The following is a 12,869-nucleotide window of genomic DNA, read 5'->3' as shown; positions in this document are numbered from 1 at the left end:
AGCACTCAAATTCATTACTCAAGTGACGCACATGGCGCTTCAACATTTAATATTGTTCCTGTGAGGGACACAGACTATGATTTTGTTAAAGTTTTGGACCTGGTCCTTTAGATACAGTAGCACCATGTAATGGTTTACAAGGTGCCGTTGCGCATTGCTGTCAAACAAATCAGGAACACTTTTGACTTTTATATTTTAATTTGTTTTGCTTGTTTGTCATATAGTGGCTACCCGAGGCAGTACACTGTACTTCTTAATCACCGAGATGAGCATGGTGAACGTCATGTACCAGACGTCTCTCAAACAGTTCTTGGGTATCTTTGATATCTCGATGGCCAGGTAAGAAAAATCATGTCAAGTTCACCCAGTACAGTATGTACTTATTTTTCATCCCTCGTATTACCTTTCTTTTGTCGTCAGTACTTGCGTTTCCATGTCTACCTCGCCCCTTTCCCACCCCCATGAGTCCCCTTCAAAATGTCCCTCCCTTGAATCCCACCCTGAAAATGTGTTCAGCCAGTTTGGACCCCTTGATATGCTTTATTAGCTTCTATCTAACTGTATTTGTAATTTTACTGCTTAGTCTAAGCTCATAGCCAACATCGTTGAGTACATTACCTATGACCCTTGACCTTGACTTTCTATCCTCCCCCAGGTCCCAGAAGAGCCCCATCACATCCAAGCGTATAGCCAACATCATTGAGTACATGACAGATATGACCCTTGAACCTTGACCTTTATTCTCCTTTCCTCCCCCAGGTCCCAGAAGAGCCCAATCACATCCAAGCGTATAGCCAACATCATCGAGTACATGACGTACGAGGTGTTTAAATACACGGCTCGCGGTCTGTATGAGAACCATAAGTTCCTGTTCACCATCCTCCTGGCACTCAAGATTGACATGCAGGGCGGCAAGATTAAACACAACGAGTTCCAGACGTTTATCAAAGGTAGGGTTTAATTGCATAAATCGCTAACACCCGTTCCAGACAGGCATGACAGGTGCTCCAGAGTCGCATCGAACTAAATTCTAGATTAAGAACATGAAAAGTTTGATGTCTGAAACAGTTAAGAACGACTGGACACGCTAGAAGTGCAAAGATCGACTGTTGCAGTCGTTCAGAATGACTATGGAGCGCCTTGGTTTTAGACGTCCATCTTGTCATGAGCAGAGCCAATGTAAATAATAAGTTCACCTGGCGGAAACCAAAATTTATTTAGGTTGACCTAGAGTGGCTCCTTATCTACTTTGTTCAGCAAGAGATGTGGTTGGTAGCTGCACGTGAATGGATGTTTAATTTAATTTTGGCAGGCATTGAGGGCCATACAAAAAAAAAGTTAAAATGAAGGTGATCTCTAAAAAAAGAAAGAAATTATTATAATTTCTTTGAAATATATTTCAATCATGCGATTTCTGTGATTTCTACATGATAATTTCCATAAAACTAAACTTATTTCATCTCAATCATTATCTGTCTTTTATTTTCTCCCTCAGGCGGTGCCGCCTTGGACCTAAACGCCGTCGAACCCAAACCCAAGAAGTGGATCCTGGACATGACATGGCTCAATCTCGTCCAGCTCTGCAAGCTGCCACAGTTCAACCAGATCCTGGGCCAGGTGGCGCGCAATGACAAGGCCTGGAAGCAATGGTTTGATGAAGATGCACCGGAGGAGGCTACCATACCTGATGGATACTCCTCGTCACTGGATGTCTTCCGTAAGCTGCTGCTGGTCAGGTCTTGGTGTCCGGACCGTACCATCCCACAGGCTAGGAAGTACATTGCTGACGCCATCGGTGTTAAGGTGAGTGTAAAACCTTTAGGCTATGTCAATTTACGGTTTACTAGTAACAGGCAGTCACCAATAAGGACATTTCTTCACATTTCAGTTTTCTCGTTATTTACCTGGACATGCTGGGCAAGAAATGAACCTCACCAATCAACTACACACAAACACCAAAACGTATGAGTATAAACAATGTGTTGCCTCAAACATTCTTGTGAATTATTCAATAATCTTGTGTCCATATAGAAATAAATTACTTGTTACTTTTGTCTGTCGGAGACCATCGTACTCTCAGAAATGAAAGTTTCTGCGTAAGAGATGACAATATGGGTTTGAAGTCCGGTCATGGCACTTGTGTCCTGTAGCAAGATTCTTGACCATGATTGCTTTGTCCTTAAAATTGGACATTAATCTAAAGTTCTTGTGAACTAGCATTGCTACGGCATCCAGCCTCCGATTACTCCAAACTCTCCCTAACTTAGGATTAATGTTAGGACTTAGGACGAGTTCAGTTCCGTATCCATAGATGTTAGGGCGCATTGAACCCATCCAAAGTTAGGAGGAGTTACTCGTCCTAACTCGTAATCCTAGCATTTCGTAAAATCGGCTGCTGAGCACTCATCATGGATGAATAGGGGTGTTAACATTGCATTGCAAGCACATGTGTTTTCTTACCAAAAATGTATATTAATAACAATGGTAATAATAACTTACTTTGTGTCTGGGTTTTTTTTCTGGTGTTAGTTTGCCGAGGGAGTGATCCTCAATATGGAGAAGATGTGGGAGGAGTCTGACGTGAAGACACCCATGGCCTGCTTCCTGTCTATGGGATCAGATCCTACTGCATCCATTGAAGGACTCGCTAAGAAAATGAATATCCGTAAGTACCACTCCATATCTGCTTACCAATAAAATCATCCTTAGCAGGTTTCCCTTTCATTAACCATTGAAGGACTCACTAAGAAAATGAATATTTGTAAGTAACCCTCACTAGACCGAATTGAAAAACCCTTTTTTGCTATGAAAGTCGCCATCTTGTAGGGCAGGTCGTATGCGCGTCCAAACGCGTACATCAACGAAGCATGCAGCATTCCCGGTTAGATTTCTACGGCATATGCACACGCACACGCGCACAGACGCCATCTTGTAGGGCAGATATTTGAATAGTGACGTCCTATTCAATACGGTCTATAGCTGCTTACCAAAAATGTAATGCTTAGTAGGAGCCTCTCGTACATTGATCAGTAAATAACCCTCAATATGTGCTTACCAAGAAAATAATAATGTTTCTGGGCCATGTGACACCAGGCAATAATAGTCTTCTCACTTAAGTCGTAAATCTGATTCCATTTCGCCCATTGGAAAAGTCATAATTTTTTACTATGAAATTGCCTGGAAAATCTTCAACATAATGAACATGTAGAACTCTTAAGGGTGCGACTGTGACACTTTTTTTTTTTGGGGGGGGAGGGTTGAGGGGGGTTCACCAAGTGTAAAAAAAAAAGGAAAGGGTTTAAAAGGAAGATGCAACTTGTTTGCACTTTCAAACATGCATGTACATTTAGTGTTAACAATACTTTCTGAGACACAAAACTTACACCAAGCAATTGACTTTTTTTGCGCAGGTTGTCGCTCTATCAGTATGGGTCAAGGTCAAGAAGTACACGCCCGTAAGCTTTTGAGTGGATTCATGTCGGAAGGTGGATGGGTCCTCCTTCAGAACTGCCATCTTGGACTCGGGTTCCTCGACGAACTTCAAGACACGGTAAGCTCAAATTCATGTCCATGTGTTGAGAAAGGCTTGTAAAAGAACCCAGTGCACTTATCAAAAAGAGAAAGGGTTCATCCCGGTGTTCCTGGTTTGATTGGCAGCATATTTCGCCACAGCACCTCGTTAACCATTTCATGGTGTTACAAATTTCCAAGTGAATAAAACAGATTCAAACTGATTTGACATCAAAAGTCATTTGCCTCATGTCAGCTGCTTGCTTTTCATTTTTTCAGGAGAATGAAAGAATTTTCCCCAACTTTGAGCTTGCTGCAACTATTTGATGATGTTCAGTTAATTTTTGACTCTATTGAGTGCATTATTACTATAAACAATTGTGTTTTGTGAGAGGGAGAAAACATTTGTCACACTGTTTTGTTACACTGTTTGAGCTTCCGTTTAAGCATAACTATTCAGTTGTTAATTTTGTTGTTATTTTTTTTTTTTTAGATTATAAGCGCTGAGAATGTCCACGATTCGTTCCGTCTTTGGATCACTACTGAGGAGCATCCTAAGTTCCCCATCAACCTCCTGCAGATCTCCATCAAGTATACCAACGAGCCCCCACAGGGTATCAAAGCTGGCCTCAAGAGAACATACGCCGGTATCACACAGGTAGGTTTCCTAATCGGGCGGCCCGGTTGGCGTAGTGGTGTCTTGCATTGATTCCACCTCTAGGACTCTGGTTCAAACTTAACTATGTTGCCTTGCTTTCCACCTCTAGGACTACATTTCAAATCCTACTGTCTTGCCTTGCTTTCCACCTCTAGGACTACATTTCAAATCCTACTGTCTTGCCTTGCTTTCCACCTCTAGGACTACATTTCAAATCCTACTGTCTTGCCTTGCCTTGCCTTCCACCTCTAGGACTACATTTCAAATCCTACTGTCTTGCCTTGCCTTGCCTTCCACCTCTAGGACTACATTTCAAATCCTACTGTCTTGCCTTGCCTTGCCTTCCACCTCTAGGACTACATTTCAAATCCTACTGCCTTGCCTTGCTTTCCACCTCTAGGACTACATTTCAAATCCTACTGTCTTGCCTTGCTTTCCACCTCTAGGACTACATTTCAAATCCTACTGCCTTGCCTTGCTTTCCACCTCTAGGACTACATTTCAAATCCTACTGTCTTGCCTTGCTTTCCACCTCTAGGACTACATTTCAAATCCTACTGCCTTGCCTTGCTTTCCACCTCTAGGACTACATTTCAAATCCTACTGTCTTGCCTTGCTTTCCACCTCTAGGACTACATTTCAAATCCTACTGTCTTGCCTTGCTTTCCACCTCTAGGACTACATTTCAAATCCTACTGCCTTGCCTTGCTTTCCACCTCTAGGACTACATTTCAAATCCTACTGCCTTGCCTTGCTTTCCACCTCTAGGACTACATTTCAAATCCTACTGCCTTGCCTTGCTTTCCACCTCTAGGACTACATTTCAAATCCTACTGTCTTGCCTTGCTTTCCACCTCTAGGACTACATTTCAAATCCTACTGTCTTGCCTTGCTTTCCACCTCTAGGACTACATTTCAAATCCTACTGCCTTGCCTTGCTTTCCACCTCTAGGACTACATTTCAAATCCTACTGTCTTGCCTTGCTTTCCACCTCTAGGACTACATTTCAAATCCTACTGTCTTGCCTTGCTTTCCACCTCTAGGACTACATTTCAAATCCTACTGTCTTGCCTTGCTTTCCACCTCTAGGACTACATTTCAAATCCTACTGTCTTGCCTTGCTTTCCACCTCTAGGACTACATTTCAAATCCTACTGTCTTGCCTTGCTTTCCACCTCTAGGACTACATTTCAAATCCTACTGTCTTGCCTTGCTTTCCACCTCTAGGACTACATTTCAAATCCTACTGCCTTGCCTTGCCTTGCCTTCCACCTCTAGGACCCCTGGTTCAAATCCCTACGGTGGCACTACATGTATGTGAATTGGGTTTTCAGTCCCTACCTGACTGTTTGGGTTTTTTACCTGGATTAACTCCCTCTGGGGTTTTCCTCATACATCTAAAACTGAAACATCCTTCGTTGGGTGCATTCGTTTAGCTTCCCTGGGTCACCCCGGTCTTCCCTGGTACATTCGAACAGCTTTGACGGGGCTCACCCGGGTCAGCCCCCAGTGCCCTGCTTGTGGAGTGGGTCACTTGGGGGTGACCTGAGTTGCATGCCGTCACCACGAGAGTGCGAGTGTGATTGTTCGTTTAGCTCTTGTCAGGGGCTCACTGAGTGAGCACCGCGGGATAGACCCAGGGAAGCTATACGAACGCACCCAGTGTCTTCTCTCCATTTGGGTTCTTGTCTAGTACAGTGATTAAGTTCGCTTTTCTGCGAGCTCTTGGCTTCACAACCAGAATTAATGAAATAAAATCCTTCACAAATGGACAAGTAACAAATTTTGTTCTGGCCTGGCCTGGCCAGACTACAGTGAGAAGCGTTTGACTCTCTAACCATTGTTTGAGCCCCACTTTGCCAGCCACAAAGGGCAAACTCTGCCTTCAAACTTAGCAGTGCTCTGTAATGTTATGTATTTGTTGCTAGATAAATCCTCAAGTCAGTGACACAAGTAACGGGATGAAACATTAATTTATGTCTGACTACCACAAAAGTGATTTACCGCAAAAGTTTTATTCTCAACATCTCGTTTCTTTTCTTCCCCCTCTCAGGAGCAACTTGAGATCTCCAACCTACCCCAGTGGAAGCCCATCCTGTATGCCGTGGCCTTCCTTCACACCACCGTCCAAGAGAGGCGTAAGTTCGGTCCTCTAGGCTGGAACATCCCCTATGAGTTCAACCAGGCTGACTTCACATCCAGTGTGCAGTTTGTTAACAATCATCTTGATGACCTGGACCCTAAGAAGGTGAACTTTGACCTAAAAAAAACCTCACATCTTTCCCCGTTCCATCACTAGGGACTTTTCGTTTTCGACAACGGATGGTTCTGCGACGGTAAAGATGACATTTGGCGTCATCTGCGCATGCGTCGGCTTTGAGGACGGTCGTCCCTCAATTTCTACGACAGTACTTGGGATGAATCTTCGTTGTGCTGAAAACGACAACGTTTAGCTGAACAACCGTCGCAGAACCATCCGTCGTCAAAAACGAAAAGTCCCTACTATGCTCACAGGGAGAACGTAATGAAAAGATAGCCATATAGCCCAACGTATTGAGTTCCGCACGCTGGTCCATACCTACAAATCATTAAATCACAGTGCTCCAGATTATCTCTCTTCACTTTTTGAAATCCATGACTGTCCGTACTCCCTTCGAAGCTATGATGCGATCTCCCTCGTGGTGAACAAGTCACGCAAACAAGCCGGTGATAGAGCTTTTTCTACTGCTTCCTCCCGACTATGGAACGGTCTTCCTGTCCCCATTAAAAACACAGAGACTGTGTTGTCCTTCAAAAAGGGTCTCAAGACGCACCTGTTCTCCAACTCGTAGCTGGTTTCCCCATTCTTTTGTCTGTCTCCCTGTAAAGCGCCTTGCATCCTTTGGTAATTTGGCGCTATATAGATTCAGTTATTATTATTATTATTTTATGTACATCTTTAAAATTACAGCAGTATATCTTGGAAACCTTTAAATCTGAATCAAGTTGCTAAGATGAAAGCCATCTTGTAACTATAGCTGGTTTTATAGTTGTGTACCACATTACTTCAAATTCAGCGCACTGGTAACCGTTGATGATTTGACTCATCACCCATAAGTTTGTGCCTGCTGACTGATCAAAACAAATCACTCTATAAAAATTTGGCAGCACCTTTTGGATAGACGGATTCTCCTTCAGTGCAATGTGTATAATTGTATTTGTCACACAACATTTTTGTGCAATTCGCTAAATAAGAACTATTATTGTTATTTTTGTTGTTATTTGCCTCTTCTCACTTTCTTCACTATTTTTAATGTTTAGGGTGTATCCTGGAGTACCATACGCTACATGTTAGATGAAGTCCAGTACGATGGCCGAGTTACAGTTGATAATATGATGACAATATGACAACAATATTTTGAACCAATTTTTCTTAACCATGTTTAGGGTGTATCTTGGAATACCATCCGCTACATGTTAGATGAAGTCCAGTACGATGGCCGAGTTACAGTTGATAATATGATGACAATATGACAACAATATTTTGAACCATTTTTTCTTAACCATGTACAGGGTGTATCTTGGAATACCATACGCTACATGTTAGATGAAGTCCAGTACGATGGCCGAGTTACAGTTGATTATATGATAACAATATGACAACAATATTTTGAACCATTTTTTCTTAACCATGTACAGGGTGTATCCTGGAATACCATCCGCTACATGTTAGATGAAGTCCAGTACGATGGCCGAGTTACAGTTGATTATATGATAACAATATGACAACAATATTTTGAACCATTTTTTCTTAACCATGTACAGGGTGTATCCTGGAATACCATCCGCTACATGTTAGGTGAAGTGCAGTACGGTGGCCGAGTAACAGACGACTATGACAAACGTCTCCTCAACACGTACGCAAGGGTCTGGTTCTCAGAAGATATGTTCCTCGACAAGTTCAAGTTCTACAAAGGTAAGGGGTCTTGTCAAAATTAATCCAGGGGTCGATTTCACAAAGCAATCAAATCCATCCTGTAAGACAAATTGTCAGTACCACCATAGCGACTTCACACTTTATTAAGCAACAATGACTAATCTAAGTCTTTTTGTTATGTTGGTTTTTTGTCGCACAGGTTACACCATTCCCAAATGTCGCAGCGTTGATGAATATCGCAACGCTATTGAGAACCTTCCATTGGTCGATTCACCAGAAGCTTTTGGTCTTCACCCCAATGCTGACATCACGTACCAGACCAACATGGCGACGGAGGTAATTTTGATATTAATAGCATGAGTAGAGTGCCATCTATGTCTATTTAGTAAAACAATGTTACATGTCTTCAAATCCGTTGCTCACCAGTTGCCATCATACATGTCTGACAATCTACATCCGTATGTCACACCGCGTTCCCTCTGCTCTTCCTCAGAGAACCTCTTGGCTGCACATTGCACCGCCTCTAGGGCGGGTTCATGTGCATTTTTTGCTGCTGCTACAGATGTATGGAACTAATTACCATCACATGTTCGCCATGCAACTTCACTTCAACAATTCAAGAAACTACTTAAGACTCATTTGTACGAAACATCTGAGACCACAAATCAATTTAGAAATTTGACGAAAATTTAAAAACTCTTGAAAATTTAATGGTTTGATGCATTTTGGATTTTTCTTTTCTTTCAAGGTGTTGGAACTCATCGTCAACATTCAGCCCAAGGACAGTGGGAGCGGAGGTGGAGAAACCAGAGAGTCCGTCGTCTACAAACAAGCCGATGAAATGCTGGAGAAACTGCCTGGAAACTTTGTGCCTCATGAGGTAAGTAAAATGTCAAGTCTGTGCAATTTCTGTGTATTTAACCTCAAGAGTTACTAAAAGTTTTTCATAATCTTGCAACAAGCTGGCTGCAAGGTTGCTACAAGTTTATCAGAATCTTCAATTTTTGGAATCCTGCAAGCTTGCTGACGAGCTTGGGCATACTTTCCCACATTTCCATTTTTTGAACCCTGCAAACTTGCCCTTTCTCACATTTAGATTGTTGGCAAGGTTGTGGCAAGCATGCCTTTGGAATTCTGCAAGCTTGCTGACAAACTTTTGGAACCCTGCAAGCTTGTAGCAATATTGTAGCAAGCTTGCCCTCTCCTGTATTTTTGGAATCCTTCAATGCTGTTGACAAGCTTGAGAAAAAGCTTGTAGCAAGCTGGCCCTCATGTCGTTTTGAAACCCTGCAATATTTCTGACGAACTTTTGGCAAGCTTGCATTATTGGAACCCTGCAAGCTTGTGGCAAGCTGGAGGCAAGCATGCCCTCATGTCTTTTTGGAACCCTACAAGGTTGCTGGCAAGCTTGCCCTCATTTTCTCTTTTGGAACCCTGCTTTTGCTTTTTTTAGAACCCTCCTAATTTTCATTTTTTAAACTTTGCAAGCTTGCTGACAAGCCCGCAGCAAGCTTTGTTGAAGGGGAGTTTGAGCCCAAGTCTGACACTGGTGTCTTTGACCAAACCGGTAAACCATTTCTGCAAGCAACAATACCTTATTCCTGCTTCTAATTTTCTTCCTCAGGTCAAAGCTCGTCTGCAGAAGATGGGTATCCTTTCCCCTCTCAACATCTTCTTGCGTCAGGAGATTGACCGTATGCAGCGTGTGATCTTCACGGTGCGTACCACCCTACAGGATCTGAAGCTCGCTATCGACGGTACCATCATCATGAGTGAGACGCTACGAGATGCTCTAGATAATATCTACGATGCTAGGGTCCCTGAGAGCTGGAAGAAGGTGTGGATCAAAGAGTTATTTTATAAGAACTAGAGGGCGCACTGGCCTATATACGCAATCCGGCATGCGCGCAGGCAGCTATTTTCTAAGTTGACAAAACAGCATCGCACAGCGTGTGTTTGTGCGGCCATTTTGTAAGTTGACAAAACAGCATTGCGTAGCGTTCAATAAACATGAACGCCAACGACTACTTCATATTCAACGCGCGTGCAGAATGGCCCCCGCACGTCTCCTTACAGTCCTGCGCGTTTGTGCAAGAAGCATCACCAGTGCGCCCTCTAGTTCTTATATATAACCCTATGGTGAGGTTTTATCTCTTTTACTCATGACCCTCGTCCAAATACAAGGCTTGAATTTGGGGGGAAAAAAGTCCGCAAGACCAAAGGACTTTCATGTATTTTGGTTTGCGGTAACACCATGTGTGTACCTACTTACATGACATGTTATTCTTTTGAGAACCTGTTTTGTTTTATATTCTACTACCCCGGAGTTGATATTTTTGGAATTCAGGAGACCTCTTAGTTCTGAAATGGACTGTCCTGCTTTATAACTACTACCATGGGTGAAAGTAGGAAATTGACCGGGACTACCACTTTTGCTTTAGGAATCGAGAGAACTTCTTGTTATAAGTGAGAGAGTCCATGGGCTGTTGCCACCTACATGTACTCTTGGTGCTGAAACAGGGTTGCCCCCTTTACAGTCCCCAAGGATGAAGGCATGGGTATCATCCACTAGGAGCCACCTACTCTTGGTGCTGAAACAGGGTTGCCCCCTTTACAGTCCCCAAGGATGAAGGCATGGGTATAATCCACTAGGAGCCACCTACTCCTAGGGCTGAAACAGGGTTACACCCTTCACAGTCCCTAAGGATGTAGGCATGGGTATCATCCACTAGGAGCCACCTACTCCTAGGGCTGAAACAGGGTTGCCCCCTTTACAGTCCATACAGATGTAGGATGAAAGGTGTAATCTGTCAAAATACTGACTGGCTGGGAGAGCAAAAGATCGAAAGAAGGAACATTTTGGGTGGAAACAAATTATATTCTTTAGCCCATATGCTAAATTAATATCTAATAAATTATTATTCTTAATCTTTCGTCCTGTACAGATATCTTGGGAGTCCACCACCCTTGGTTTCTGGTTCACTGACCTGATTGAGAGGAATGCACAGTTCTTTACCTGGTGCTTCGAGGGACGTCCAAACGTCTTCTGGATGACAGGCTTCTTCAACCCACAGGTAAATATCGGGAGCGTCTCAGTTTGGGCAGGGTCTAGACGCAAAAAACGTTTACATTGGGCACATTGTTCCACGTGGGAGCATCTCAAAAGTGGGGCAAAGTTTATGCTTAAAAAAAATGTAACATCGTTCCACATGGGAGCTTCTTAAAAGTGGGGCCAGGTCTAGGCGCAAGAAACGTTACATGGGGCACATCGTTCCACATGGGAGCGTCTCAAAAGTGGGGCCAGGTCTAGGCGCAAGAATTGTTACATGGGGCACATCGTTCCACATGGGAGCGTCTCAAAAGTGGGGCCAGGTCTAGGCGCAAGAATTGTTACATGGGGCACATCAATCCACATGGGAGCTTCTTAAAAGTTGGGCCAGGTCTAGGCGCAAGAAACGTTACATGGGGCACATCGTTCCACATGGGAGCGTCTCAAAGTGGGGCAAGGTCTAGGCACAAGAATTGTTACATGGGGCACATCGTTCCACATGGGAGCGTCTCAAAGTGGGGCAAGGTCTAGGCACAAGAATTGTTACATGGGGCACATCGTTCCACATGGGAGCGTCTCAAAAGTGGGGCAAGGTCTAGGCGCAAGAATTGTTACATGGGGCACATCGTTCCACATGGGAGCGTCTCAAAAGTGGGGCAAGGTCTAGGCACAAGAATTGTTACATGGGGCACATCAATCCACATGGGAGCGTCTCAAAGTGGGCAACGTCTAGGTGCAAAAGAACATTAACATGCACAGACCTGTATGGTTCATTTTTGAAAGGGTTAAGGCACCAAGGCGTTTTCTCCTCTGTAAAGGGCACCCTGTTACGAAAATGTAAATTTCTACCTGAGCAATCCAAGGGCATGAAGGCATTGACCAGGGGGCATGAAGGCAAATTTATCTCAAGCCTTTGAACAGTTTGCCTTGAATTCTCGACTTGACCACAGACTTTGTCTCAGTGCAAATGCATGTCTTTATGGACCACTGCCTACAAACTCTGCTTCTTAAGTGGATCTTTCTTCAGTATCATCTAGCTCCTGAGATATCTTTACTGTTAAGTAGCATTCTTAAATCGCTCTTGAGTGATGTCTTTTATTTTATGCTACTGTGGCAAATAAATGTCTCGTCCTTCGGATGGGATGTAGCCGTTGGTCCCATGTGTTTTGTAAAGCATGGAAAAGAACCCAGTGCACTTATCGAAAAGAGAAGGGGTTCGCCCCGGTGTTCCTGGCTGTGGCTGCTGGATGTGCCAGAGCACCTTGTAAACCCTTATAATATGCTAAATAATTGGGTCTCAGAATTCATCACTTCAAAAACATATCTTTCTGAAAGTTTGTATATACTCAGCTCCTTGAGTACCTTGGTACATACGCACGCTATACATGTGTAAGACTTCGATATTATTATTATGAAATGAAACTTGAACCTTAAATTCTGACTTCCATCTGTTTTTCTCTTGCAGGGTTTCCTGACTGCTATGAGGCAGGAGATCACCAGAGCTCATAAGGGTTGGGCTTTGGACAGTGTGGTGCTCCACAATGACATGACCAAGCTCCTGAAGGAAGACATCAGCACTCCACCACCAGAAGGTATGGTTACTGTGATCTGAAAGGGCCTCTGTACTTTTTGTAGGACAAAAAACACAATGTCCACAAATTTTACATTAAACTTACACAGTTAAAAGATAATGATGGTAGAAAGCTTCCCTTAAAATGTTACTTGCTGAAGAACT

At 43.4% G+C, this 12,869-nt stretch overlaps 1 protein-coding gene across 3 annotated transcripts in view; it reads left to right on the top strand.

The window, feature by feature from the left end:
• Positions 1 to 12,869, top strand: part of LOC117296872 (dynein heavy chain 5, axonemal-like) — a 93,835-nt gene that overhangs the window by 80,526 nt on the left and 440 nt on the right. For all 3 annotated transcript variants that reach the window (XM_033779967.1, XM_033779968.1, XM_033779969.1), the window contains 13 exons: positions 225 to 339; positions 760 to 950; positions 1,496 to 1,803; positions 2,530 to 2,665; positions 3,411 to 3,550; positions 4,004 to 4,168; positions 6,223 to 6,417; positions 7,974 to 8,124; positions 8,285 to 8,421; positions 8,834 to 8,965; positions 9,710 to 9,922; positions 11,031 to 11,159; positions 12,600 to 12,726. In XM_033779967.1, coding sequence (XP_033635858.1) covers positions 225 to 339; positions 760 to 950; positions 1,496 to 1,803; positions 2,530 to 2,665; positions 3,411 to 3,550; positions 4,004 to 4,168; positions 6,223 to 6,417; positions 7,974 to 8,124; positions 8,285 to 8,421; positions 8,834 to 8,965; positions 9,710 to 9,922; positions 11,031 to 11,159; positions 12,600 to 12,726 — 2,139 coding nt within the window. The remainder of the gene's footprint in view (positions 1 to 224; positions 340 to 759; positions 951 to 1,495; positions 1,804 to 2,529; positions 2,666 to 3,410; positions 3,551 to 4,003; positions 4,169 to 6,222; positions 6,418 to 7,973; positions 8,125 to 8,284; positions 8,422 to 8,833; positions 8,966 to 9,709; positions 9,923 to 11,030; positions 11,160 to 12,599; positions 12,727 to 12,869) is intronic.

The sequence above is a fragment of the Asterias rubens genome, chromosome 11, assembly GCF_902459465.1.
Source record: "Asterias rubens chromosome 11, eAstRub1.3, whole genome shotgun sequence".
NCBI lineage: Eukaryota > Metazoa > Echinodermata > Asteroidea > Forcipulatida > Asteriidae > Asterias > Asterias rubens.
The sequence above is the reverse complement of the archived record's forward strand: the minus strand, read 5'-3'. Positions and strand labels throughout refer to the sequence as shown.